Raw genomic sequence first — 23,094 nt, 5'->3', positions numbered from 1 at the left:
GAACCCAGGCTCTTCCCTCCCAGCCCTGTCAGATGTGACCAGGCTCTGCAGAATCCAGGCTTGTCCCTGGCTCTCGAACTGATAGCAGTGCTTTGGAATCTGTAAAAAGTCAAGTTGCAGTCACTACAAGTAGGAGGAACGCAGGCAGGAGCAACCTGTTTCATGTGAATAAGGGAGCAGTTCTTGAACACAGTTAGAAGCATGAAGTCATGTTTATTTCAGTACTTTGACAAAATACCCATAAAATTCAAAACTTCTACCATTACAAAAATAGGTCTCTACAAGTGATATTCTGTCTGCACTGCCAGTAGCAAATATTACGAGAGTCAATGTAACTTCAGTAGCCTTGCCAGAAAAAGTGCAAGTAAACGTTGCTGAATGTAGCTCAATTTAATTAATACACAAGTTTCATCTTCGCACCCTTTTGATAAATACACACTTCATAAGTTAATCATTTAAATTAGCATTCCACAAATATACATGTACTTTAAGGGTGGGGGAGTTTGTTTTGGGTGTCGGAGGATTTTTTGGGGGGGGTTGGTGGGGATTTTTTTGTTCAGATTTTGTTTTGCTTTTTTTCATAAACACAAAGTGCCTATGTCCATAAATCCCAGTCTCTGTGGGTGTGCCAGGATGGAACTGTATACAATCGTATAGCTGTGTTCATATTGGTCCCACAAGATACACATTATACAAAAGCACAGAAAGAGCACAGATTTACAGAAGGCAATCTGTTAGCATCACTGCCAGTGATGGAGATGTTGAAGGATATTATTATCTTCTTATACCCATGTGCAACTGAGTGTATGAAGTTGAACCTGTAAGATGGAGAAAAAATGTCACCAGAATTACCCAGAACAAGTACATGCACCTGAGCAAGCATGAAAAATTTTACATGGGAAAACATAGAATAGGGACTTTTAAACAATAAATCTTTTAAGAACAAGACTTTCTCAAATGACGGGGAAGAGAAACACAATAACTTCAAAACTCAAGTTTGATACATTTCATCCCATTGTTCTGACAGTTTTCTTGACGTATTCCTCTTTCAGCACAAAAATTGTCATAATCTACGGGACAAATTGACTGTAACTTCTGTATTCGAAGTGGTAGAAGAAAAAATTCCTCTTCCATGTCTCAATCTTCTGGGTACATTTTTCTCTATATAACTTAAACTCTTAACAAGATGCCAACTGATTCCTTGCTGTGCATTTATTAGAGATCAGGGAAGCAAATATTATATTGCTAACGTTACCAATCTCAAAATCTATAATGGAAGTGTGCTTGTATCTCTTCAAAGATTTCAACAATCTTCTTTTATGTGAGCTTTTTGCTATTGCTCAGAAAGAGCAGTAAGAAGAGTTTCAAGAGGAAACTCTTGTTTAAGGCTGAGAACTGATCAAATGGAAGTTGTTTGCTATGTATCTCAGAGAAGCAGCAGCCGCGTGGCAGTGGGCCCTGTGCTGCCCAGAGGTGCTGGGGAGGGTGCCTGAGCCCTACCTGACTGCACGCTGCCCAGCCGCTTCTGCAGCGCCTCCAGACGATTGATGTAATCTGTCAGAGCCCTTTCGGGATCGTAGTTCTGCAGCTGAGGACAGGTGAAGGAGACTGGGTTTAAATCAGCAGGCAACCCCTGGAGCCTAGGGGCAGAACAACACACACCATTCAAAAAGGGGAATTATGAGTAAAAATATCAGCAAAATACTGTAGGCAGGGATACCTTATAGCTATCATACCATAAGCATCACCCTTAGCTTATGCATGTGGTAGCCAGCACATCAAGCCCACTTAGCCTCCCTGCCACTTACTGCCCAAGGCAGAGAAACCACTCTTTCCCCATTGCCTTTCATTTCTACTGCACAGGATTTGTTACTGCATTTTTTTGAGACTAAGACTGACCAGCAAATTCCTAGTGAGATTGCAGCAGAATCCATGGTAGATTGAAATTTGGTTTTCTATTAAGAAGCTTGTGTCAACAAGGACACTGCCATCTTTACAGGATTCTGCTTCTTGCCATTACTCTCTGTAAGTGAAAGTCAATAGTGGCTAAAATAGATTAAAGGTTTTTACCGTGTAAAATATGGTCATATGGTCATGACAAACAAAGACAGTACAAATATGGAAGTGGTTTACATGAAAATGAAATCCAAAAATGGCTAGAATTTGATATTCAGTGAAGACCTGAAGTCACAACTTCATATATGCTCATCAAAGTATGATGGCACTCATAAAAATACTGCCCTTGATGAAAAATAACCGGTGTCACTGGCAGGGGTGTGCAAGCTTTGGCCTCAATCATGTGATGAGTAATCACACACTGAATGCCTGAGACATAATTTTTTACATATTCTTACAAAAAAGTTGAATCTCACAGCATCAAAGGTTACAAACCTTAGCAGTAAACACTGAGGCTTTCAGTTATTTAAAAACTGCCTGAAAGAGAATAGTAATAAAAAAACTCCAAACGTACTTATGTTGAAAGTTTATAGGTGATCTAGGAGACTCCATGCCTGACCTGGATCTATGGGAATGCCTCTGTTCTCCATAAAGATCCATGCCACCAGAGAATGAATCAGGCCGCAATTCATTACCTAGAAATACAAAATATACAGAATATTAGAAATACTAAAAGCAGTGTCTTGAAAACTAAAAAAAGTAAGGCCTTTTGCACTTTTCTGGGAATCTCAGATACGAGTTTTCTGTTTGCATTTCACAAAAATGGCATTTAACAAGTGTAGACCACTTTAAGACTCAGGGAAAAGCAGAGGTGAAATCCTGGCCTCACTGACGTCAATGAGGAAACTCTCACAGACTGATCAAATGTTTTAGTGCAGACCTAAATAGCCAGTAAATAATAATAAGGCTTCTGATTCTCCTTAGACTCCTACAAAACAGCAAACAGAAAACTTATTTCCCAGACTTCAAGCTGTAACAAAAGAATGACAAGCTTTTGTTCTAAGAAAAAGACCTCGATTGAGATCACCTACAGAAACTCCAATGACACAGCTAAAAGTGCTTTCATGAACAAGCTTCATAGGGAAACCTTCCATATGTTTTTTAATCCCACCTACAATAGAGCAAAAAAGCCCTGAAAACAAATAGGTTAGTGTCTGTGCTGAGCAAGAAAACTGAGGTTAATCCAAACAATGATAGCAAAAGCAAGAGAGAACAGCCCCCATTCATTCCAAATGAGGATAATACAAATTAAAACCCATCTCCATTAAGCAGTGATGTGTCCTGTGGACACCATTTTTTCAGTCATTACTGGACTATGACTTACCTGTGTTCTGGCTAAAGATATCCCTATTGATAGTCAGAATACCAGAACCTGTAACTCTGTGCCATCGACGAACCAGGAACTTCATTCTGCATTTCAAATTAAAAACAAAAACAAAAAACAAACAGCTTCAGGATAAATGAAATAGTCTGATAAAAGTAATCTGCTTCTTATATTCTAGAAAGTAAAAATTTCTTGACCAGCAAGCAAAATTAACAGATGGACATCTAAAACCTGAGTATCAAATACAAAACACCCTTTTACATACCCCTAAGGAAGATCATCTTCTGTCCAAACCTGCATTTAGCTTCACCTGTGCAATTCCAGAGGTGCTGTATAGGTCCAAGTGGACAGTAAATGGCTCAAGCACCAAAGCTACAGTACACCAGCATTTTAAAATCAAACTAAATATATTTTTTTTTTGGTCTGTTGCAACCCCAAAACTGCAACTGCAGAGCACTATGACTAAAATTCTCACAACAGGTACTGAATATTTCCTTGAATTTATATGACACACAAGGCTCAGAATAAGCAAGCAGAAGTGCTTGGGGGTTCAAACCTTTGTGAAGGAGGTTTGTTAGCAACATGGCAGTACTATGCAGTAACAAACTTTACTTTTTTCTTTCTCACCAATTCCTGCTCATCCTTAGTCTTGTGAAATTCTAAGGATTACCTAGATAAAGAAAATTCCTAAATCTATATTATACTTACATATAAGATTTTAATCTTTGAAGGAAATTAAGTTGCAGAAAAAACCCTTTGTAAATAAGTGCAATACTTAGAATTGCTCATAATGTTTTTTAATAATATGACTTTACCCAGTGCACTCTATCTGTGATTATCAGATAATGAGCCCTTTTCAACTACCATCAGACTGCTTATTCCTATTACAGAATTTACCTACACTATGCTCACCTTGTCACCCTACAAGTATCTAATATATTCATGACTACCAAAAATATACCATTTAAACAGGATGGAATATGACAATGTCTAGATTTCACTAGAGAGCTAGAAAAGTATATATTAAACAGCACGGTCTATTTGAAATGTAACTTCCTCCGGGTTACCTTGAAATTGCAATGGACACTCTGACTGCAGAGCGAAATCGTGTAAAACCCTTTGAATGATGTGTGATGATTTCAAGGTCTGTGTAGGAAGGCTGTCCCCCCATCCGTGCAATGAGGGCCAGCGTGGCTTCCTCACACTCCTGGAATCCTCCTAGTAACAGCAGCAAATATTTTTTCTGATATATGAGAGCCTTCCGAAAGCTCTCTGCTCGAAGGTATTTGCCATAAACTCTCTGCAACAAGAGAAAAAGACAAAAAGCCCTATAAGCTCCAAGAATCACAACAGACTTTTGACATCGTTACTTCTATAGCATTTCTGTGATTATTCATTTCTCAGTACCATGAAGAAGACTGTGCTGCTGCTCACACTTGTTGAGTACAATTTAATATATTGAGGATCACCTAAACAGCAAAAAATAGGGCACACACAAAAGGACAACATAGGTGTTTACAATGTCATTCTTCAAGAGCAAAAAAATAGTCAGGTACCTGAGGATGAAAATTTTAAAACTGAATTAATCTCTTTTTACTCAGAATAAAGCAGAGTGAACACAATGAAAAATAAGCCCAAATCAAAATTTTAAAAACAGCTGTAGTTAGCATGTGGGGGAAAAAAAATCTTCTTACCCTTAAAACAGCATTTTCAGTATCTGATCCCAGTTCTCTGAGGAAAGCCTCGCTCCTGAGCTCTGCTCTCAGCTTGGAGAGTTCTGCATTGGCTTGTTTCAAAGATTTCTGCAGCGACAGCCTTTCTCTGTTCCAAATTTCCTTCTCAGATGCAACAAGAGTATCAATATTAACTCCATCTGATGAGTGCCTAGAAGACTGAAGACAAAGGAAACTGAATTTGAATGACATAATTTGGAAAAGCTTAGGCCATGTCATTCTAGTCACTGGTTTGGTGGAGAGCTCATAAAATTAATGAGAAAAACTATTCCGTGGTTGGATCTGACTCTGCCCTTGTGCTCTGACACCTCAAAACCAGTCATTTTAGGAGCCCAATCAATGTTCCAGAAAAATAAAAAAATTAGCATCATGATCTTGAAGGCTATCTGGATCTGCTTATCATGGTGATGAGATAGAGGTAAAATGAAAGGCACAAAGCATTTAAAAGGAAAGAGCAGTTAACAAAAAGAAGCTGGGTAAAATCATGAAGTTTTACACTTAATAGGATGAGCTGAGACATACTGACCACTGAACAAGAATAACTCACACCCAGTTACCCTGTAGAGGGAAGCCAAGAAAGATAGACAGCTTCATCACTCTCAACTGGGTGACTAAGACAAGAAAAATTATGCTTTTATGTCTTTGTTTATAACTCGTTAGATCAGCACCAAGGACATACATAGTCTGCAGAAGGTTGTCTGTGCTGGTATCTTCTCAGCTCTTCCTCCAGTTTCATAACAGCATTCCTCAAATTATTCTTCTCTTCACTCAGTCTGCTGACAAAGCCTGTCAGCTCAGCATTTTGCCTCAGCAGCCTCTCAGTGAGTGAGCTGGACGGAGTCCCTGGAGGCAGCACCAGCTTCAGCTACGAGGAAGAAAGAAAACCAAACTCATCTTCTATTAGATCCAAGCAGCCAATTTGAAAATAACTGGTTTACAGTAAAAAACTTTCATAATGACAATAGCTCTGTATCAGCTTGTACAAAAAAAACCAACTTCAGCCTATATGTAAAATACAGATTATTGTGACTTTCTTGTCTATACTGACCCTCTACATTACAACAAAGTATTTTCATACAAGCTCAATTGTACCAGCTGTAACAATTTTCAGTTTTCTACTATGTTTATGTTTATCTAACTTAGAGGAAAAGAAAAGCCTCAAAGTTTTTTTGAACCTACATTGAAAGCCCTTTCTTAAAATACAGGTAAGGACTAAATCAAGCTCACTTAAACAAATCAAATATTGCAGAATTTTTTGCAACCTCAGATTACCTCACTTCATCTTTTTTTTTTAAACAAGTGCACACTACTCAATCTTCAGTGGCCTTTCCTTTGGTAAATACAGGGCAGTTTAAGCAAATGTGTTGTGCCAACAGAATACAGTAAAAACTAAATGTTGATTTTAATATCAGGTAGTACTCAGAAAAGTTTCCTCAGTTACAGGATTACTGCTGAAAGGAAAATATATTTTCTTAAAGAAAAAGCCACAAGACGCAGAAATTTAAAATGAAACTGGAAAAGTTTCCATTTGAAAGTTGAAAAATCACTTTTAAAGTATTAAAAATTGAAAAAAAAATAAAATGAAAGGGGTTTTTACACTTTACAAACTCCAGTCAGAACGTTCATTGGAATTTTCCTCTATGAAGACCTGAGCAAGTACAGGCTTACAAACTCCTTCCAGTTTCTGCTCACATCTCTTCTTCCTAAGTCTCCCATCAAAGTTACAGCATTGACTCTCACCTCTTCCAGACTGGAAAATCCAGGCAGTATTTTCAGTTCTGAGATAACTTCTTCAATAGCATTTTGTACTGCAATGAAGTCTTGATCATCTGCTGTTTCAAACTGCAGTCTGAAACAAAAGGGACCCTTTCATCATCTCTGACACCATGAGCCAGATGAACAGGACTTTCCATGGATAACTATGCACTGCATCTACAGCAAGTCACTTCAGCAGTTACTGGAGACAGGACATTTTCAAGACTGCTAACTGACTCTAAACAAAATTGTCTTAATTAAAAAAAAAGTGTACAGAACAGTTTCCACTCATTTGTAGACAGGTATATTCTACATGAAGCACATTTAAAATAGTGGTTCTGCTTCCCATAAATCTGTAGAATCTGTGTGATCAAAATCCTAGGGTATTTCCCAGAAACACTGCATTCTGCTTTGCCCAAATGTTTAAGAAAGAATGTTTAATATTAAATGACCATCACAGAAAAATAAAAAGATTCAAACCTCCCACCATGATACTTTTTAATCTTATGGAGATAATAACTTTCCAAAAATAAGAATCAAGATCAGTTTCACTTGACCATAATTTTTTCCCCCAAGGAGGATGATTCAGAACAATAATCCCTATATTCATCCCCTTATACATGAAACATAATTTTTAATTACTACTTAAAATTCATCTACCTATACCATACCCAGATAAACCTTATCACTTTTCAGAGAAAAAAAATTACAATTTTGCTCTTCCTTAAAAAGGAGCCTATTAAAATATATAGGATTTACAGCAGCACTTGATACTCTGTGATCCTGTCTTCCATTAGTATATTTCAAGTAACAGCATACACAATAAAACTAACAATCCCAAACTCAATTAAATCCTGCAGTCTGTGAATTATGATTCAAATCAAGTAATATATTAGCTTGCTGGCTTCTATTTACAAAGCCATATGGCTGAAGACTGGTCTAACCTGCTAGCAGCTTTGCGAGCCAACTGCTTCAGCTTTGGAGATGCACTTTGCAGCTTTTGTCTGACTTTTTCCAGGATTTCAGTAGCAGCAGAGAGATCTCCTGTCAGTGTGCGGTAAGTCAACTCACTTGTCTCAGCTCCCTCCATTTTTTGCTGGAGAACCCAATTTCTTGTCCTGTCATTGGGTGTATCCCAAGTAGTCTGGAAAGAAATATTTATTTTTTATACATATATATCTACAGAATGTATGTGATCCAATGCTGTAAAATGAAAACATAAGATTCTGAAACATACTCAGAAACTGAAGACCATTATTCTGACAGAGAAAGAAGTTTAGCGTGACTACAACAGTGCTGTAATGTAGCATTAAACTACCATTCATGAAAGGTCTAGTGTCTTTCTGGACTAGAGATCTAGCAATCATGGAGCTACAGTGTGAATCCAGTTTAAAAAAAATCAGCAGGATGTCACCAAGCCTTTTTGTTTCTTCCATAAGCAGCTTTTTTACCAGTTGTGCCAGGAATTTGGGCAACTGGGCCTGTGTGTTTTGGTAACCAATTTATAGTCAAGAGAACAGGGGCTGAAAGAGACCACCATGGTCATGGAGATCAGTCCAGACACAGTCAATCACACCACTGATGCTACCACAAGCAAAACAATGCACTGAAGAGGTGTTCCTAGGTAACACCTCCCAACACTGCCATGGAAGAACTGCTATCCCTCACAAAGAACATGAGCCCATGGCTCTGCCTTTGGCTGTTTGCCTACAGTGTGGTACCAAAGAAAAAAGTCAGAGTGTTGCAAATGTCACAGGAGACAGCAGGAGATTCATTATTTGAATTTCCAGGTAGATCCTGGAAGCACATCAAGACTATCTGCTGATGAGGAAGGGAAAAAACCCCAACAGCTGCTGCCAACCTGATCCAAGGGAAGACTCTTTGCTGACCACAGTGCTGGCAGTTCCCTCTGTGCAGAAGAACAAGGTGCACAAACTGAGCGTGGCAGGAACGCTGCTGCTGTCACAGTATCAATACACTCAACATCCTGCCTCTGGCTGGGGGTAGTTTCAATGCTTCAGAAGATAAAAACCAGTAGCCAAATTAGATGAAAAGAAAATTTCCTTCCTGGCTCCACATAAAAATAACTGGTAAAAAGAATGATGTCAGGATGGGCAAAAACGAGGTCAGCAAAGAGGCAAGCAAGTCTGCCGTCAATCCTCTATGTGACTATCCACAAATCACTCACCCAGCAACACTTACCTTTTACAGACAAGTTTCTAAAAAAGTTCTAAAAGCAATTAAAAAAAATAACTTAAAAACTTTCCTGAACTTTTCTGACAGTGAAAAACTTAGAGGCAACACTTTCTTTCATCTAAGAATTAGGATAATCCTTAAACTGATTTGATTTCATTCTTCTATTTTGTTTGCTAACATATACATATTCATGCATATGCTTGTTTGATTGCTTACTCATTTATTTACTGAAGCTGTTGGAAGATCACTTATAATGTTTCGAAGACCCCTTGCAGTTTACGAACTAAAGATTAAGGGCTGTGACCTGGGGTATTCCTGAGTAGGAATATCTCATCCCTGAAACTGGTTGCAAGGAATGATCTTCTCCTATACTGAGATGCCAAGTGTGTGTATATACGCAGATGCATTTCTCCTGCTTGTGCTCCTCCTTATACACTTCTGTGCTCCTCCTTACATACTTCTATAACTTCACTCTCAGGAGGAAGCATGTGAATAGCTTTAGGAAGCAGACTGGAATGCTTTCCCTTTTCCATTCTCTGTTGTTCATGTTCTGTAATCTACAGGCTATTTTATAGATTGAGTCAAGGCACGGTGAAAAATAATTGAGCAAAAGAATTAAATGACATATTTCAATATTACACATTACTTTCAGTGCTACTGTACCTCATTTGGATTGTGGCTTGGTGTCCTTTCAGCTTCCTTTTTTCCTTCATCCTCCTGCTCTTTTTTCTGTAGATCTTGGATTATTTCCTGCAACTTCTTTGTTTCATTCCCTAATTTATGAACTTCTTGCTTCTTTTCTCCAAGTTGCCACTGAAGGTCTTCTACTTTGGACTCCAGTTCATGGAGTTTCTTCTGTACTATTATGTTAGCATCTTGTTCTACTTGTAATGCTTGCCTCTGGATCTGCCTTTCTTTTTCCATTTGCTGTCTCACTTGCACAGATTCCAGTTTATACTTCTCCATCTCACTTACTAACTCCACTATACGGTCATGCTTTTCATCCATTTGCTTCTGTAGCTCTTTAAGCAATTCCTCAGATGGATTATGTGCTCCAGCTTGCCCCTTATCTTCAGCACTTTGAAGCTGAGCACATAGCTCTTTTTCCCTTTCTAGGGCACTGCTTATTTCGAGAGCTCGAACCTTCTCTGATTCAAGAAGCACCTGCAACTCAGAATTACGGCCTCGCTCACGTGACAGCTGGGCAGCACTGAGTGCTTCCTGGGATTCAATTTTCTGTTGCAGATCACTTGACAGCTGCTTCTCTTGTTCCAGAAGTTTACTTAACTCTAAGTTCTTTAGTTTTTGATCTTCAAGAGAAAATTTTAAGTCCTTTCAAAAGAAAACATAAGAGTTGATCAAAGCCATTTGTGCATACTTTCCATTATCTTCTGCAAATTGCAAATATGCTACCTCTACACATGCTGCTTTTAACAGGTTTTGCTATTCACAAGTAATGTCACAATACTATGAATGCTGCAGTTATATCTGATACTAAAATACATTATAGATGTCTTTATTTTAAAATCAGATTATTTCATAAAATAATCTTTTTAACACATTCTTTATAGTGAGATACAAACAACTGTAGTTCTGAAGTTGAAGACAGCCAGCTGCTTTTACTTTCTAATACTGTGGAAATGATTTTTCAACTTTGGATTTCAAGATATAAATAAATCTATGCTGTTGAAGTTACTGCTTTTTTGTCTTTTGTCTTGTACCAGGATACACGCTCTCACCTTCACTATAGCAAATACTGCAGAGGTACCAGGGAACGTATTAATGAAACATTTTCTCCTAAAGTAAACTCCCTAATTTGATTTTCCAGAGGTGAAACTGCAGACTTTTTAAATGGTGACAAACAATACTTCTCCTTAAATCATATTCTTAAATACTGTATTTTATGAGTTAGGCTGTGGTGGGGGCGGGGTGTAGCTGTATCAGCAGTGTCCAGTCCCCTTGAATAACTGAGAGCCATTACAGAATCTTTTAATCTTGGGTGTGAAAAACACAGTAAAATTCCTATTGATTTAAATGGAATGTGCACCAGGCCTTTTTCATACTTTGCCACACAGTTTCTATACATTTTTCTTCAGCTCTAGATGATATAATACTACAGCTGAAAACAGAACATGAAGCATTTACTGGACAAAAATGTAAGCTGAAATGAAATGTTAATCAAAAGAATATTTTCATGCCCCTTGATGTTCCAGGCTATTTGGGATTATGGAATACCTCAAGCTCTTCTCTTCCTCTTTCTTCACTGCGTTCCATTTTAGCTTTTTCTTTTTCCAAAGCCCATTGTAGCTCTCTTGATTTTTTCTGTTCATTGGCCATTGTATCCTTAAGAATATCTAGCTCAGCTGCTTTTTCTTTAACTTCAGTCCTAAAAGAGAAATGGGCAAACTTCACATTAGGCAATGGGTCTAATTCTATCATGATACAATCAGTTACTTGGTATTTATTCCATCCTGTGCACTGAAAACACTGCTAGTCTAGTAGAGTAACAGCGGCAAGCATATTTAGAAAGACAAGACTAACTCAAACCCGTAAGAATTGCATAGTTCAAGAACTACAAAAAGTGTGTACTGCACATGGGTAACACCCTGCTACCTTTGTAGCTGCCACTTGTGGGGGCTCAGAGGCAGTTAGTGTTCAACCTAATCCAGTCATGGGCCAAAATCTTAAAGAATGCCATGGAAGTGCATCTTGCTGCCATGTTTGTCAAGGGAAAAAACTATACTGGAGGAAAAGGAAAATTCTATGACCTGAATTTTCATTTTTTTGCAAATCAATTTTGCATGTTTGCAAAAGAAACTTGCTTCTGATGGTCTGTAAAGGGTATAAAGTAATCTTTAAAATAATCCCTATTTAAACAGCAGTTTAATTTGTTATCTCTGAACAGAACATTAAGATACTGCTCTTATGGGTGCATCCCTCTGGTTTAGGCATAAATAATAATGGCTTTCCTAAGTGCCAAATCTGTGGCTTTCTACTACCAACCATGTCAAAGCAACATTTAAGAATATTTCATATGGATGTACTTGCAAAGTCATCTTAACTTTGCAATATTTTTCTCCATGCTCCTGGAAATTAAAAACCTTTAATTAATTTTGTCTATTTATTAGCTTGTATATAGTAGTCTAATGTGACAAAGTTTAAAAGGAACTTGATAATTAATAAAGTATTAAATCAAATTATGACTTGAAACCTATTTTTTGCCAAATGTAAAAGTCTATTTTTGTCATAAATACGGAGAAGCAATTACACTACATGAGATCAAGTCTCTTAATAAAATCAGTATTATGATTTGAGATTAGGAAAGATAATCTTCACAGTCAACACAGCTTGGAACTGAAAGCCACACCTGATGGTTTCTAGGTCCTTGAAGTGCTTGTGCTGTGCTTTAAGGGTTGCTTCAAGCTCTAGTTTGGCTTGTGCAAGTTCATTCTTCAACTCTGCACCCATCATCCTCTCTGAATTCAGCTGCTCCTGAAGCTCCGCCGCTCGGTCCTTCACACTCCGAAGCTCCACTTGCATCTCCAAAATTTGCAACTGCTTCTGCTGCATGTTATACTCCAGCATTTCTAATGAGAGCACCATCAATATGGAAATTACTTCGTAAGAAAATATTGTGTTTGGTTAAAGCTCCTCCTAGCCAGAGCATGACCACAAGGCTATTATTAAGAGTGATATTTTAAAATTATATATTCTTTCAGTAGCACAATAAAAGCAAACTCATGACTTCTATACTTTCACACTTTCAAGAAATCAACTTCTTTATTTCTTAAAGGCTGTAAGACGTGCTATAGTATAACTATATCAGTATACATCATCTGGATAATTATTAACTCAAGTTAGTTATTTTACATATGCATACTTGTGACCTAATTTTTGCAACTAAACACTGACAGTGAGCTTGACTTAATTTTAAAGTATACCTGTTCTCTGAACCTTTTGTTCTTCATTCTAATTGCTTCTTAGCTTCTGCATTATGACTGACTATCCAACTTAGATAATTTCAAAGCTGCTGAACCTAAACAGTGAAGCATATACATGGAAAACAGCCTTAAAATTCAAGCTCGATTTTTATAGAAATTGAACATAACTTTGCATCACTCTCAGTCTGACGCAAGTCATAAGCACAGAGATTATATCTTAATTTTTGCAGAAGCAGTCAAATAAGATTGAAGAAGATGAAATATATGCAAGTTTAGAACACACATATCAAAATCAGAGGCCCAAGAAAGTCACCATTTTTGTCACTTACAACATTATAAGCACTGCCTTGAAAGCATTTGGAAACAGACATATATTACCACAGAAGTCACCTTGGTTTTTTGAATCAGTCTCTTGTTCCCTCTTTGGGTTACTTTTCTTACTGTTCATCTGAGCACGTAATACTTGAATCTCCATCAGCAAACTTCTTCTGTCTGCATTCTGAAGACAGTCCATTGCTGTTCTCTGGTTAGTAGCCTATTGGCATTAAAAACATTTCAAAGTAAAATTCCAGATTTTATGAGACTATCTGTGGTGCTGACATCCCATTTATCTATGTATTCATAGTGCATATATAGTCAAAACGTTTTCAATTAAGTCAGTATTACAATATTTGGCAGAAATGCTTGCTATATTTTTATTTCTCTATTAGGTATCAAAATTACAGACTGAAAAGAGCTATCACTTTTCTGGCAAACTGCAATTTTCTCACTAAACCTTCCATGTTCCAGAGGAGATAACTGACTTCTGTCTGTCCTATAGCAACCTTATCACTTCCTCTTCCTGCAAATTATTTTGTATAAACAAGCTACCTTTTTTCTTAAACAGTGTACCATAATTCTAATTAAGTTAATGACATCAAGCTCAGGACAATTGTGTTTAATTCAAATTGATCTCTGAAGGCCGTATATATATTCTAAAACTTGTGCAGCCAAAAGTTTCTTTCCCATGCCACATAATTTTGTCTTTTAAAAGACACCAGTTCTTTCTGCAAGTCTGACTTTATTTTCATCCTTAGACTGTCAAAAGAACTATTAATACATATACTTGTAATGGATTTATAATTTTAAAATTGAAATCCAATGTAGACAAACACTTTGACTACAATATGGTTTATATTACCTGCTCTTGTAGTCTGCGCTCTAACTGATTCATCAACATCACTGCATCTCTTGTGCCCATTTCTGCAAGTTCAGTTTGAAATGCAGCAAGGAGAACATTTTGTTCCCTCACAAAAAGCTGTTGAATGGCATGCAGAAGTTCTCCTCGCCAGTCTGAGACACGTTCAGCAGATTCAGAACTTGCACAGATCTGCAGTGGTAGAAAAACAATTTAAAGAGCCATATTGAAAGATTACATCATTATAATTCTATGTAGAGTGTGTCTTCAGTGGAATATTTAGCTTTTCTTAATAACTGTGTGAATTTCATCTATCCAAACAGATGCATTTACTGTACACATTACAAATTACTGTACACATTACAAATTTTTCTGCATCCGCAAATGCTAAACTTTTAGCTTTGTTTTAGATGGAGGCAATTTAGATTTTTGTAACTGAAAACTCACCACTGTGTAGTTACTAGTCAGGTTATTATATCACACTATTCTTTTAATTTTTCATATATTACATGTCTCTCCCTAAGCTCTCACAGAGCTATATGGTAGTGGACAGATACTGTGTATGAAAAAGATTTAATTTTAAATGACATTAAGTTCATGTGCACACTTTGCATGCTAAAGGAAATGCTGAAGGAATAGAAACTACCTGCATATATATTAGACCAAGAGTCTAACTGGGGTAATTTGACAAGCAAAAGCTTTAAAAGGATTACTGATAAATAAGCCAATAAATAACAGCATTAAAAATTCCATTTAAACTGCTACTGGAACATGATTCAAAATAGAATTCTTCTTAAAAGGTGGACCTATACAGTCAGAAGTTATCAATGCACAGAACAAATATAAGCTGTAATAACATGAAGTGCAATATGGAGTTTTATAGCAGGTTTTGAAATATTTTGCCTTGTAACAGAATATTTAAGCACTTAAACCTGAACAGTGAATGTGTTTTAGAAGGTTATAATAAATTATTTTTTATTCAGATAGAATCTTACAATATTATTTATACCTCAGCCTCTCTATGAACTTGCATTTTTGCAATTAGGTCTTTCAAAGATGAGATGGTGCTTAGGAAAGCTTTTCTTTCTTCTAGCCAAGATTCTGGCTCTTGCTTATGCAGTGACAGATCTTTTTCACTATATGGAAATTCAGTGAGAGACAGCACCTGTATGCCTTCATGATGCACTGCTCTCAGCAAACCCTACAATAAAAGTGAAAAGAAATCAGTAATGCCAGCAATAACAACATATAATAATAACAACAATAATAATTGCAATCTTATTTCATATTTATTGGAAAACTGGAACTTCGAATTTGATCAGGATAAGGAAACTATGCTTCCTCATATCAAGGACAGAAGTGTCACCCTTTATAAGTGTCAGACAGAAACTTATTAAATAGTTGTATATTTCCTCAGTTTCAAATAAAATTTTCCAGTGTACATCTGTCAAATAATTTTTTTATTTTTAAAACAGCTACTAATAGAAACTGACATTTTAAAAATGGTCCTGGGAAGCTTCCAGGTGAGCTTTGCCATTCACTTTCTGAAATTATTATGAAGCTAAGGCTTTGTCACAAAATAGTTTTTTAAAAATGTAATTAAAGCATGATACTCTTACTGCTTATAATAAACACATTTGCTTTCATAACATAGCTATAAAAACAGAATATATAAAATTGTGTAATATATGATCATGACATTATTGTTAATACAACAAAATTGCAATAAATTATAACAGTAGTTTTATTTATCATAATCATAACTGAGAACAAGCCTACAGATATAAAACTCATAGTTACCCTAATTTAAAATGCAAAAATGCACATTGCTGTTAGAAAATGTATTCAAATAGTCAACACTAAAACTTATCGAAATGGCTCTGCTATCAACGATCAAGCAGAAGCTAATCTCAATTTTTGGTAGTACCACTCTTGCTACTTAAAAAAAAAAACATTGAGTCTATTTTACCTTAATTTTTTTTGGAAGTAAATCTGTTGAAGTTTCACCTTCATCTATTCCTTCAGATACCGTGTCAGATCCCTGGGTCTGAGCAAGATATGTTCCTTGACTCCAGTCTGAACCAGAGTCTAAAATAAAAGGAGAGAAAAACATGAAAGCTGGATTACTGTGAAGCTTTGAAGAACAGGCATCAAAAAAGTATTTTTTATCTGTTGTTTTAACAGGTAGTTGCATGTCACTAAGGGTTCATTTTAAGCCTGGAGACTGTTTCATAGTTTTTCAGTTTCAAAGAAGTGACAGCAAAACAAAACTGAAAAATAAAACAACCAAACTTAAAAAAATCCTAGTTTAGTTTTACAAGACAAACAACTACTTGCATAAACCCTTCTGCCAAATGACCCACTCTTAATATGCTTAGCCTTGCCTATGAAAAGGATCACCCTAATAATTTTATTACATTTGGTTGAGTCAATACCTGTCATCATCTCCCACTGCTATGCAGCTGTAGTTTTAAATACTATCAGGAGATGATGAAGCTATGGTGAAGAGATAATGTAATAGCTAAGAAGGATATAGAAACTCTAATGAAAAGGAAAATACTTAGCAGCTGATGCCTCAACTAAAATCCATCTCTGCTACAGACATTTTCCTTTTGTACCAAATTAAGAGACATGGCATGCCCAGAACCTTTTGCTGGTGCAACAGGCTTCTGCATCAATCTGGGCAGTAGCTGTCTTGACTTTTTAGAACACAAACTATTTAATGGTAAACTTAGTATCAAAAAAGCAGATTTAATTTACAACTGTTTGAAATCTGTAAAAACAAATTTCTTACCACTAGAACCTCCATCTCTAGCTTGACATGGTGGAGAACGTGCTATTCCAGAAACTGGGATTCTCTATATTTAGAAAAGAAAACAATCAAGTCTTTAACCCCTCACCTACCCAGTAAGGGAGAAACTTTTAAGGAGCAGGAAATAATGTGAATCTCTTTGTTCCACCTCCCCTGCAACCCAAGTAATAAAACTGAATATGAGAGAGATGTCATTCCACAGGATGACCTACACTTCACAGAACAGGGCAGGTTCAAGGCAGAAGCACAAGGAGATACCTGACAGTTGAGCATACTGGCCAACTTAAATGCTGAGAAAGGGGTTCACAGTCTCTCCCAGGGCCATAGAAACATTAGAACACTTAAAGGTTTTTTAATGAGCTTGTGCTGGTCCACACTTTACAGATTTTAAATGGGAATTTCTGTAGCAAGAGCAAAAGCTTTAACCAAAGTATTTCAGTAATTATAAAATAAAATACATACTTCTTTGGTTTGTAGAGTTTCTATGACTTCCTTTAAAGCATTACATTCTTCAGTCAATACTTGTACTGCAACAAACTTCTCTCTCTTTAATGCTTCAGATTCAGAGATATGCCTTGTCTCCATGTCCATGATTTCAGCAGCATGGAGTTCCTGCATTTGGTCAATTTTTTCAGTAAATTCTCTTACAATCTCTGCAATCTCTTCTGAAGAGCATCCATTTTGCAAATCAGTTTGAATTTCTGCATTTTTAACAAGGACTGGTGAGATTTCCACAGTCTTGTCTGTTTGCGATGAGATGTTTCCAGTTAGAGTAGACTCACTGGCTGACAAATCACATGATACTTCTACATCCTTCTTGCTTTCAGTTTTCACCATTTCTTTGTCCTTTCTCAGGTAACTTGCAAGCCTCTCTTCTGCTTGAACCAGGTTCTCTTTGACTTTGCACATGTCTTCCTGAAGATGTACAAGACTTGCCTCTTTTACCTGTAAATATGGAGAATCTCAACTGCAATCCTTCCAAATACTTAAAATAGCTAAAATTCAAGCAGCCCTCTAAACCATTACAGATCAGTTTAGTTCTATTTTAAAGCAGTTATGACACATGGTAGCAAATATTACCTCCTAAGAAATTCAGCTCTAGATCCACTGTTGCACTGCAGTAAAACTATGTACTTTGGCAATTTTATCTAAAGCATCAGCTCTGTTCCACTCACAGTAGGCAACGAATGGCTGTTTGTCTTGGTAGCATTCTCAGTAAAAGATTAAAAAATCCCAAACTATATTCAAACTATAATAATCCAAACTATGGCATGCATATTTGAACAGTAAGTCCTGAACAACTATTTGATTTAAATACAATATGGAACACTCTGGTTCTTACTGCTAGTTCTTGCTTAAGTTTTTCTGCCTTTTCTCTGTAACTGTTCAGTTCTTCCTTAGCAGCAGCTGCCTCTTCTTTGACTTGTTCAAGTTCAGTAATAAGCACTTTTTCTTTTTGACTTCCCATGAGCAGTGCTTCTACCTATATGGCAACAGAAAAAATGGGAAAATGGTAAAGAATCAAGTCTTAACAGCACTGATCACTTTCACACCAACTTAAAAAGTGAAAAGACCAAAGAGGAAAACAAATGTACTTCAATTTGGGTTAACACAGCTTCAAAGGAAAAAAACTAAGACCATGGAAGAAAAGACTATCTTACAGTTTACTGAACTGCAAGCATAAATTGGATACACCACACAGAAAGCACAGGGAGGAAGGTCAACAGAGAGTAGGAAATGAGGTATTTAACTTATATGACATTTATGACACTCATCAAATTTCTATTTGGATGGAAGATCTTAGAACCTTTTCTTGTCCAGTACTGGGTTCTGTGATTGCCAAAATTCTCACATTCAGAGACATCAAGTCCATTTTTGGACTATCAAACATAGTCAATTTTGACTGACGGTTCTAAATTAGAGGCAATAAACCACTAGTGCATGGAAATCTGGACAAATGAATACTAGAAAAGCTACTGAAGGGAAATAGCTTTGGAATTGAGATGGACAAACAAGAAAACATAAATTAAGATCAAACCATATATAAATAAACAACCTCCATCCCAAAAACACCTGTATAGACAAACTGGTATCACTTCCCTTACCATTCTGAATCCTCTCTTAGACAATTTTTATAATTTTAATTTTTATACCTCCACCTCTACATCCACACCACGCAAAAGTGTACTACATTCCATTCTGTGTCAAGTCAAATTAAGACTAAGAAATTATATGTTCAAAATTCAAAACCACCTTACAACCATGAAAAGGTTTTCAATGTATAATGGAAACTGAGAGTGGGGCTTCCCTAAAATAATATCCTTCTGCTCTTTGTAATTGTAGGAATAATATAGAAATGAAAGTGCTACATAAAGCAGAACATTCCTATAGTTATTCTCATTAAGAACTATTTTATTCATTATACTTTACATAATATAACAGGTTTTAGCGAAAACAAGACAAAAGAAAATTGTGTCTATTTACCTGATATGTCTGCATTTCTTCTTGCTTAATGTACTTCTGAATCTCTCCTTTATGTTTCTCTTTAAGCTCTTCTAGCAATTGCTGAAGCTCTAAGAACCTCTCTTCTTTCACTGTAGCTTCCTTTTGTGCAACTTTCACATTTTCTTTTTCTAGCTCCAAGCTACGATTTACCATTGCCAGTTGGGTTTCCACCTCATTAAGCCTCTGTGTTAAGAGTGATAATTTTGATTCTGCCTCATTTTCAGTCCTATCACTCAAACCCTCTGTTTGGGTGTTCTTGCTTGCTTCATCCACACACTTTGAAGCTTCCTGAATTTCCTGCATGAATCTTCTCTGCTCTTGAACTGCATTTAGCTGAACCTGACTCACAAGAGCAGCAGCAACTTTCTCCATTAGTGTTTTTTCCAGTTCTAATATCCTCTTTTTAAGTGTTTCTTTTTCAACTTTGCTTTCCTCTTTCATGTCTTTTATTTCATTGTAGCACTGGCACAGTTCTGAATCTTTCTGCTCAATGCATGCCTGAAGTTGCTGCAGTTCTATCTCCATCTTGCTAATGGTGACTCTTGCATTCTCATCCAAAGTCCTGAGCTGGGACTGATCTGGCAAGTCTACCTCCTGACATAAGCCTCCTTCCATTTGTTCAGTTTTTCCATTGCTCCTGTCTTCTGGTTTTGACTTATCACCTTGGACCAGTGCATACTTATATTTCTCTGTTATTTTTTCATGCTCTTTTTTTAACATACTTATTTCTTGCTTTAACTGGCTCATTTTTAACTTTGTTTCCTCAAGCTCATTCTTTGTTTGAGACGCCTCTGCATTTATGTTTTCTACTTGCTTTTCCAAAGCTGCTTTTTCTGCCAGAACTGCTTCAAGTATGTGTTTTGGACTGTCAGCATCTTCTTGAAAACCAGCAACATCTGTCGGTATCTTTTGTTCAATAATTGCCAGCTCCTGCTGAAGCTTATCAATTACATCATTCAACTGCTCTATTTCCTCATCATTTTTTTTCTTCACACATTCTTGATCACTTTTCAGACATTCTATCTGGGCTTCAAGCTCCCGTATATGTTCATTTTGCTCTTCAATAACCTGGAGAAAAAAAGCCAAACAAAACCACCAAGGTCATATTTGTCCTGAACTTCACAGAAATAGTTTAATTGAACATTGAAAGATCTTATAAAAGAAGTGCTCAATGAATTTCTTAATGTGATGTCTCTTCTATGGCTTTAATGAGAATTTAGACATCTTCAAACAGGACTGAGAAAGTTGCCCATAACTTTAAAGAGCTGAAAAATAGGTATTAGAACATCAGATGAAATAAAAGCATTTGTAACATCCACAGATCTAGGGAACACTGAACTCAAAGTTCTCATGATACTTGCTTATATAAGACACACTCAATTTAGATGAATATGTATTTTAAATACAAATAGGCCTTTTAATAATTGTGTTGAAAAACACAAATATAACATGCATTTTAATCTGAGACCATAGAAAACACCTATCAGTTGACTGTGACATTTTCTGTCACAATTTGAAATATGTGTTGTTTATGTGTGCATGAACACATGTATGCAGATGTGCACACAAACATGCAGGGCAAGTAGTACACACAGAGCACAATTGTTTCTTATTCAAAGTAAAAAGAGACAAAGTTATAGAAGTATTTATTTTATAATGCATATGACTATCCAAACAAAAATCAGAGACTCATGATAACGTGAGGAGAGTAAAAATAATATTTTCCTAGATTACTTCTACAGACACTTTAGATTAGAGCTGTGTAAGGGGATTAAAGTTCCAAGAAATTTACAAAATTATGTAACTGATCAAATATGAAGGTCATGACTTTATGATGTAGAAAAGAGAAGACAACTTATATTGGCTTCTAATAAATGTGTAGAAACAAAAAATGGAATGACTGGTGTTGATGAACTCTAAATTCAATAAATAAAAAAGTTTCAGCAAAAGGAATAAAAATTTGTAAAAAAACTTGTTAAATTGCAGTGGAAGCAAATTTCAATTGAGTATAGAAGAACGACAAACAATTTGTCTTTGCAAAGACAAAATAAGACAAAGACAAGATTATAAGCAGTAAGGCTAAGAAACAAAATGGATTTTTTTTTAAGTGAACAGTGCTTCTATGGTGGAAATGCAGAAGGCAGAAGAATATATGTCAAAAATATTCAGAAAAAACATATAATAAAGCAAAATCAGTTATGATATCTGAAATAGGTAAGAACTCTAATAAGTTTTCTTGAATATGAAAAAAACATGCAGGAAAGATGGAAGATGACTAAATTCATTACACAAATAGCCATGTTTTTTCCTTTATCACTTAATACTTCACAATGCTTAGTTAAGTAGAATAGTAAGATGACTTTGTAGTAAGTATAATATGTGCAGAAATAAATGTGACTGTATAAATTAGCAAGGCTGGTTTGCTAACCAAGAACTTAATCTTAAAAATCCACAGACTAGAGGAAGCTCAAAAATACTAAATAAAATCTAAACAAGTCATAAAACCATAAAATGATTTGGGTTGGAAGGGACCTTGAAGATCATATAGTTTCAACCTCACTGCCACAGGCAGAAGAAAGCACAGTGATCCTGGTGATTGCTACCAGCTCAGCATAAGAGTTTCTGTAATAAAGGCTCACAAAATGCAAATACAGTAATTAAAAGAAAAGTACTTAGTGGGATGAAGATGTCTAAGGGACTCAGAAAAAGGATTAACCTAAGATTAATCTATTAAGATATAATAATGCTCTATAATGAAGCAGAGTAATTATTTAATGTTATGGAAAATAAAACCAGATAAGTCAGAGGATGAAATTAAGAAAATTAACCTTCATGTAACAGGAGAAGAACCAATTCATTAAAATGAATTATAACTGAATCCTTAGTATTTTTCTCAAGACAAGAACTCTATTTCTGGTGTCATTGTATAGAGCAAAAATGTTCTGGATTCTTGAAGTATGTTATTTCCTAAATCCAGTTTCCTAAATCAAATTCTAAGTTTCATCATTATTCACTGAGTTTCCCTATAACTGAATTTTGAACACAAAGACTTAGTGAAATTATCCAGCTCAGTCAGTTTTTTAGTGGATTCAATATGTCCTAATAGAATGTTAGCCTAAATGTTCAGTCAACTACCAAGGCATAACAGAAATCCTGTTCTTAATTTGTTTTTGAGTGAAAGCTTATGACTAATAAATGACATTTAAAATAGTCAGAATGCAAAATTCAGCTGCTGAAAATATCAGTGTCTTTTATCTGTATAAAATGAAAGCAAGCCAAAAGAAGATGAAGCTGATAATCAAAAAAAACCACGTAACTGAAAAATAACAGAAATCTACAGGTGTTAAACCTCAGTAAATAAAAGATAAATCTGCTTCTTTCTTCCTCTTTACTTCTAATAAAACACAGCATTTTGTTTGCACCTCCATGCTTGAAACTGGATAAAAGATGTTGCCAACACTGGTAGGAGAACAAAGCATTCACACAAACTTAGGGAGTTCAAAAGTTCAACTGCTAAAAATGCATTAAAACCTAACATGATCCAGCAGATGTCGCTGGAGTGCAACACTGCATGTAAGTCATGCGAGGGAAGATGCTAAAATGAATGTGGAGACTGAATCCAGCCACCTAAATACTATTAAACATTCAGAAGCATTAGAAGAGCAAGGAACAAAGAAGAATTTAAGACAAAAACT

At 36.0% G+C, this 23,094-nt stretch overlaps 1 protein-coding gene across 8 annotated transcripts in view; it reads right to left on the bottom strand.

The window, feature by feature from the left end:
• Positions 1-193: 193 nt before the first annotated feature.
• The window catches only part of AKAP9 (A-kinase anchoring protein 9), a 104,000-nt gene continuing 81,099 nt past the window's right edge, over positions 194-23,094 (bottom strand). For 6 of the 8 annotated variants that reach the window (XM_015617738.3, XM_015617739.3, XM_015617744.3 and 3 more), the window contains 20 exons: positions 19,379-20,467; positions 18,237-18,377; positions 17,357-17,839; positions 16,877-16,940; positions 16,052-16,170; positions 15,092-15,283; positions 14,086-14,274; positions 13,296-13,440; positions 12,332-12,551; positions 11,200-11,350; positions 9,628-10,296; positions 7,713-7,912; positions 6,754-6,862; positions 5,693-5,878; positions 4,975-5,172; positions 4,348-4,580; positions 3,281-3,366; positions 2,471-2,591; positions 1,501-1,640; positions 194-818 (listed from right to left, as the gene is read on the bottom strand). In XM_015617738.3, the coding sequence (XP_015473224.1) occupies positions 775-818; positions 1,501-1,640; positions 2,471-2,591; positions 3,281-3,366; positions 4,348-4,580; positions 4,975-5,172; positions 5,693-5,878; positions 6,754-6,862; positions 7,713-7,912; positions 9,628-10,296; positions 11,200-11,350; positions 12,332-12,551; positions 13,296-13,440; positions 14,086-14,274; positions 15,092-15,283; positions 16,052-16,170; positions 16,877-16,940; positions 17,357-17,839; positions 18,237-18,377; positions 19,379-20,467 (4,779 nt within the window). In that variant the 3' untranslated portion in view covers positions 194-774. Of the gene's footprint in view, positions 819-1,500; positions 1,641-2,470; positions 2,592-3,280; positions 3,367-4,347; positions 4,581-4,974; positions 5,173-5,692; positions 5,879-6,753; positions 6,863-7,712; positions 7,913-9,627; positions 10,297-11,199; positions 11,351-12,331; positions 12,552-12,905; positions 13,001-13,295; positions 13,441-14,085; positions 14,275-15,091; positions 15,284-16,051; positions 16,171-16,876; positions 16,941-17,356; positions 17,840-18,236; positions 18,378-19,378; positions 20,468-23,094 lie in introns of those variants that run through there. The other 2 variants (XM_015617740.3, XR_001519398.3) reach the window with 2 other exon arrangements.

The sequence above is a fragment of the Parus major genome, chromosome 2 (genome assembly GCF_001522545.3).
Source record: "Parus major isolate Abel chromosome 2, Parus_major1.1, whole genome shotgun sequence".
In the NCBI taxonomy this organism is placed as follows: Eukaryota; Metazoa; Chordata; class Aves; order Passeriformes; family Paridae; genus Parus; species Parus major.
Note: the sequence above shows the minus strand (reverse complement) of the source record. Positions and strands in the feature narration are given on the sequence as shown.